This window comes from Pygoscelis adeliae, unplaced genomic scaffold (assembly GCF_000699105.1).
Source record: "Pygoscelis adeliae isolate BGI_AS28 unplaced genomic scaffold, ASM69910v1 Scaffold116, whole genome shotgun sequence".
NCBI classification, from domain to species: domain Eukaryota; kingdom Metazoa; phylum Chordata; class Aves; order Sphenisciformes; family Spheniscidae; genus Pygoscelis; species Pygoscelis adeliae.
The window spans coordinates 706,565-712,831 of record NW_008825080.1 but is presented as its reverse complement, the minus strand read 5'-3'; the positions used below and the strand labels follow the sequence as shown (position 1 = coordinate 712,831).

Sequence of the window (6,267 nt, the reverse complement as noted above, 5' to 3'; positions counted from 1 at the left end):
ATTCTACCATTCAGGTGTCAGGATACTTTAGTCCCTTGGTGAATAAAAGCGATGCTTCCACAGCAAGTAAGAGGAGGAAGCTTATACAGCTCATTACCACACCTACTGTCCACCGAGTATCATCCAGAAGTAAGGAGTTCTTTTCAGTCAGTGTAAAATATCAATATCAATTTTGGGATGTAGTATCTTGAAAAGATCTGTACTTTTGGTTTTAGCCCTTAGGACAATAACCAGGTGTCATTACTACTCTGCAAGCTCCATCAGCAGCTGCTTTAGGGTTGCTACTATAATTAGCAGCAGCATATTGGTGCTTGTGACTACGAGTGTGCATCGACATGGACAAACTGCTCAGTGTTAGAGCCTGTCATTCATATCCTGACCATTCATGCCACAGCTGTAGCAGACCTTTTTAAAATGGCATACGGAAATCAGACCTGTAAGATTTTTGGTAATGCAAAGCAAAGCATGTTAAGTTGTATTGTAAAAAGAGTGGAGAATGATGCTTCAGATTTCTATTCTCTTTATTGCCATTTATATTTAAAATGCCAAGGTCCAAAAAAATTGTTGTGTAATAAATACTTCACTTTAGGCTGTAATAAATTAAAAAAAAATTATTAACAAGGAATGCACTTTGCCAGCCACAAGTGTGGGCCCCATTGAAAAAAGGGGGGGGGGGGGGGGAAAAAAAAAAAAAAAAAAAAAAAAAGAGTATGGCCATAGTTCACAGTTAAGCAGCCAGAAGCTGCTTATTACAGCTATTCCACAGCAATGGAGCTCTCCCTTCCCTCCCTTTCCAGATGCGTATTCACAGTTTAACTCCATCAGAAATGCTCTCATACAGAGCAAGCAGTCACACTCTGCTCAGAGTTCAAGTCAAAAATATCTTTAACACACACATGAAGCAAGGAAAACTATGGTCCGAAGAACTCCTTGTCACACCATTTTAGTCCAACAGTAGGTTTAGGCTTCTGTCTAATAGATGTGTGCCCAGCACACGGACAGTCAAGTTTTCGTACCACCACACATCCATCACCAACATACTAGTTGCTCCACCATCTCCACTGTAGATTTCACAGTGAACAAGAGGGTCCGTTTGGTTTAACAGAGTCAGTCCCTTCAGTTACATCGCTGCAGCAGCATGTTCAGAGCATATTCCATTCTGTGTTTTAGTTCCAATGAACATCCAGAAACCAGAAGAGTTGTCAGACGAAACGTTGTGGATATCCTCTCTTCATTGATGTAGGTAAGGAGATATTCCTCACTCTGATTGCAAATGATGATTTTCGTGTGATCGTGATAGAAGTTCACCTGTAAAAGAGAAGCCAGTTCCTGTTTGTATACTTTCTCCTCTCAGTTTCTGGCACTTATCTAGTTTTATTGCAATAAAGTATTTCAGAAACATTTTCTCCAGTGATGCTACCAAACTTACTTGAAATGTGCCGTCATTGAATAGCATCATTAATGCTTTATCAGATTTAAGCCACTGTAAGAGGTAAAGCCTGGGCCTGCGTACATCTATTAGGCTGGGCAAATCTCCTCCCTAGGAAAGGGAGCAGACACTATGTTAAGCACTCAGTTCACATTTAGTGCATTTTTACAGCTCAAGATCCAGAAGCTGCTGAACTTACATCCATGAGGTTCTCTTCCATGTAGTGAGAGAAATACTTCAGTACAGTTACTTGGCTAATGAACTGTTCAGGAGCCTCTGTGGCTGAAAAGACAGAGCATTGGCCTAGCTCAGCATAGTAGTGGACTGTCCTGTAAGAGGAAAAATAAAGTAAGGAGGTTAGAGATGAGATAAAAGCATTTCATGTTTATACCGCCTTAGTGAGTTGTCTGTTTTGTAATCATCCTTACTTTTTGTCTGGCAGAAGGCTCATATGCGCCCCATTGTTGAAAAGGACACCAACAGTGTGATCTGACAGCTGGTACCCAAAGCCGTACTTGTTAGAATAGTCCACCCATTTTGTAACCCACTGGAAGGATGCTGTCAGCTGTTCTTTGGGAATGCTGTCTGCTTCTGGCATGTTCTCCAGACATCCTCGCAACACCCTTGCAACTGTATCGGCAACACTTCCCATGGTACTGTCTTCCAGGCCTGAAAGAGAAGGACTATTAGACTGACAAGAGCGCACAGAGAGCAGGCTCTAATTCTAAATCTTTCAGTTATCTAGACTGTAATTTTAAGAAGTTTAGCCTTTATGGCTTTCCAGTTTTAATTCTTCCAAAATATCAGCTGTAAAATTTAGAGCATCAAAAATAGCGGGTGGGGAGGAAAGCAACTGTTCGTTTCAAGCTTCTAAGTCTGAGACATGAAGAAAGTAAAGGTGAGATTTAAAATTAGAGATTACATTTTGCTGCACTTACATTCACTGCTGCTGCTGCAGCTTCCCAAAGTTCCTCTGACTATCATCCGAATAGAGTCTCCAATCTGCTTAGTTTCTGGTAACGCTCCCGGCTTTGCTGCTGTTGTGATAAGAGGCTGGATCTCCTGGAAGAGATATCAGACAGGTAAACATCAAACATAACACAAGCCAAGACTTATACACGTTTTGCATGGCTCTCCTGTCTCTAAACAAATGATAAATTCTAGGGAAACTGGTGTTAATGTTTCCAGCAAGTACAAAGAGCTGCTGTTAGACTAAGCTTGAAGAAGCATGCCAGGTCTTCCCATTCTTTAGATCTTCGATTTGCATCTTACACACTACTAATCAGTCTTCTGCTCTCCTGCCCTAGCAAGACAACAGCTGTGTGCAGGTCTGAACACCAAATGGTAAGGGTTAGTTCTCACCAATTTATTCTTTAAGAAGTCCTAGTTAATCATGAACTGAAGCCCTGTATTTGGACTATTGGGAAAGAACACCTGGCAGACAAGTTACCACACAGATGACAATAGAGTCTAGGCAGATACTATAATTACTCAAAAGCCAAAATTTATAGTCTCCCTACAAAAGGTACCATACCTTGGTGAATCTTGGTTAAGCCCTCTTAAAGCAACTCTGCTAATCATTTAAGCTTGATTATGCTGTGTACAGCCCCAGCTCTGATATCCAAGGCAAATATAATTTAATTATAGCTACTCCGCCCAAGCGTTGAATTGAACTGCACTTGCATTTACCTCATCTGTTCTGTGTTTGTGGGGCTGCTGGGTTATCGATGTCTTCTTCAAATCATGCCTGAGCTTGTAGATTTCTTCGTCTTCTTTAGCTAGTCTGTCTGTAATACAGGAAAAATACTTAACGCTGCATCTGGAAGTGCTGTTCAATTACAGAAAGCCTAACAAGTTAGCTGCAGAAAGCGCATTGTTTCCCTCCAGTAGCTTCCTCTAAACCTGCCATAGTCTCCCAGAACAGCAGTGCCATTATACACAGATCACTAAGAGACTAAACGTTTATAGACATTACAGACTAACAGATGGCCAATATATATTGTCAGTATGCCATAAGAAGTATTTACTTATGTAAGTTGGCATAAGTTGCAGGCTACCACCTATACTTACTGATAAAGGGGTCAAAACTAACCCAGGGAAGCTCTGAGACAGAAATAAAAGTGCTCCGTTGCTATCTTATAGCTGTACATTACTAGCATGACATTGATGGCAGAGCTACAATCCACTTACTATGTGTGTCGAAGCATCTGGCTTTATCCTTTTTACCACCAAAGAGAGCAGCAGCTGCTTTTTTGAAGAAGTTTTTAGCAGGACTTGACAAATGGAAATCAGGAACGGTATGACAACAGCTAGCAGAAAGTCTATCGGGTGTAAACCCCTGTGGAAATGAGATTCAAAAAATAATTTTTAGACCACAGAGTGCATTTTTAGGGTGGATATTTTTTCAGCCAGCACACTAGACAGTACAAACCTGTAAGAAAAATTCATGCCGAATTATTTCATCTAAACTGGGCCGATCTTCAGGATTTTTTGACAACATGCTAGCTATTAAGTGTTTTGCAGGTGCCAAGAGAGATGAAGGCAGGCTGTATCTTGCTTCCCTTATACATCTATACGTTTCTTTAAGATTTGTAGTCTCAAACGGGGGTCTTCCCAACAGCATTGTATACCTGTTTAAAAGCAAAGGAAACCAATTTTATTTATTTTTTACACACCCACAATACTTATCTATAACTACTGAAAAGGCTTTGTCTGTCTCCTAACACGAAGGAGAATTTCTGCACGTGGGCTATACATGTATAAAGGGCTGCAAACTGATGCGGTACTGCATCCCCTTTGAAGTCTTAGAAGCCTAAGTCAGTGATAGAAATATTTCATTTCAAAGGCAGTGAAGTACTTACATTACACAGCCTAAGGCCCAGATGTCAGATTCACAGCCATGCCCTTGTTTGTTGAGGACTTCTGGAGAGAGGTAATTTGGTGTGCCACATATTGTTCTGCAAATCAAAGAGGCCACAGAGCTGGTTAGTATTTCAGATAGAAAGGGGAGAGAAGCTATTTTTCATAGGGCAGGTTTTCCTCTCAAGTTCAGACAAGAACTTAAGAGACTCCTAAAGAGGACCTGTATGAATGTTAATAGTGTAGAGGTGTTTCATGGTGTCTTCATGATACAGGAACAGCATACTCGTATCTGCACCGTTCGTTCAGTTAGGTACCCTGCCTCTGGCATTTGCCATTATCCAAATGGTCAGAGGAAAGCAGAAGAAGTCAAAGCATGGCAGCCTGTTTTCTAGAAGGGGAAATCTTGATCCTAGAAGCAATTAGCTTTTGCTATGGAACAGGATTTCTCACTTCTAAATGAATTTGGTTTCATTTACTACTAGACTTCACTTTTTTTTGATGCTCCTACCTCCTCCTGTGCTCCAGTGGTTCCAGCCTAGCTGCCAAGCCAAAGTCACCCAGTTTCAGTTCCATGTTCTCATTAATAAAGAAGTTACCTAGCAGACACAGAAATTCCAGTTAGTCCTTTTCTTGCAAGGTAGGAATGCATTTGCCACAGGTGCTGAGTCATACTTTGTTCAAAGCCAGAAGCTAGCCAAGATTTTTTTTTTTTTAAGTAGGAATGCTTAATGTCATCCCTTAAGCACTCCAAGTTTCCACTGTAAAGACAGACTGAGCCGATTCTATTAATTATGCTATCACCATACAAGTGTAAAGCAGTACAATGCTGACAGGGCTGGAATAGTGTGTTTTGAAGTCAGCGAGGTGCAGAACTTACCTAGTTTAAGATCCCTGTGCAAGATTTCCTGTTCATGAAGATACTTTAGCCCTGACACAATTTGCCTGAGGTAGTATCGTACTTCTGGTTCTGTCAATACCTTCCTCGCTTTTAAGATGTGAGCCATTGACTGCAGAGGTAAAACAAAGACAGAAACGTCACTGAACATTCACGTACAAGATTCACCTTAAGCAGAAGTAAATCAATGCATGGAGAAATGACAACTAAAAAAGGCATGAAAAATACCTTTTACACATCACACATTTAAATTAGTTGCAGATTCCAGGTAATTAAATACTGGATTTCTCCCAGCTGATACTCACCCTTCTACTGCAGTACTCCAGAAGAATGTAAATATTCTCTCTGTCTTCAAAGTAGTGGTAGAACTGCACAACATGTCTATGATTAAGCATTCGGTGCAGCTCAATCTCTTTATCAATCTGAAGAGACAAAAAGGGAGAAAAAAGTGTTGTTGGCCTTGCATCCACAAGGTTGAGCAGACAGCTCTATCAGAACCATTTCAGGAGAAGGGCTGGGCAATCCAGCACACAAAGAGAGTTTGAGGAGGAAAAAAAAAAGTCATTCATAACACACACCTTTTCCCTTTGATGAGGTTTTGCTACTCTGCTGTGAGGAATGATTTTTGCAGCATAAACTTTATTTGTTGTCAAATCTGTCATCTCATAACACTTGGCGAATCCACCCTAGAGAGACACACGAGAAAAAGGCAATTATAGCAGGTATGAAAGAAGTCCCACACTTCGTCATTCACCAGCTCACGTATTAGTCAAGGAGCGGAACTTCCTTTGCACAGGACAATTTGGTAGAAGGCCGGTCTTAGGTTCATCGCCTATCTGAAGGCTGGCGTTGCGGATCCCCCCAGCCCCGCATGCAACATCAAAGTCAGTTTTGTAGGCTTGCCCGAGCAGAAGGCACGATTCCGCTTGTATTTAGGGGCAGAGATGAAGCGGCCACAGGAAGGGTTCTCGGACCCGCTGCGTCTGGACCGGGGCAACGCAAGGGCAAATCGGACTCCGGGCAGGCTGGGGGGCGGCAGTGCGGCGCGCTCCAGCATCCCCCGGAGGAAAGCAGCCCCGCA

General features: G+C 41.8%; 1 protein-coding gene across 1 annotated transcript; it reads right to left on the bottom strand.

Annotated features, from left to right (window-relative positions):
• Window positions 1-507: 507 nt before the first annotated feature.
• PLK2 (polo-like kinase 2) lies at window positions 508-5,947 on the bottom strand. Its single transcript, XM_009326919.1, has 13 exons — window positions 5,765-5,947; window positions 5,492-5,608; window positions 5,169-5,298; window positions 4,800-4,887; window positions 4,291-4,386; window positions 3,861-4,059; window positions 3,620-3,767; window positions 3,119-3,216; window positions 2,368-2,491; window positions 1,858-2,098; window positions 1,629-1,758; window positions 1,430-1,540; window positions 508-1,308 (listed from the first exon to the last, which is right to left on the bottom strand). The coding sequence occupies exons 1-13, from the start codon at window positions 5,846-5,848 to the stop codon at window positions 1,117-1,119; spliced, it is 1,758 nt and encodes a 585-aa protein (XP_009325194.1). The 5' UTR covers window positions 5,849-5,947; the 3' UTR covers window positions 508-1,116.
• Between the last annotated feature and the right edge of the window lie 320 nt (window positions 5,948-6,267).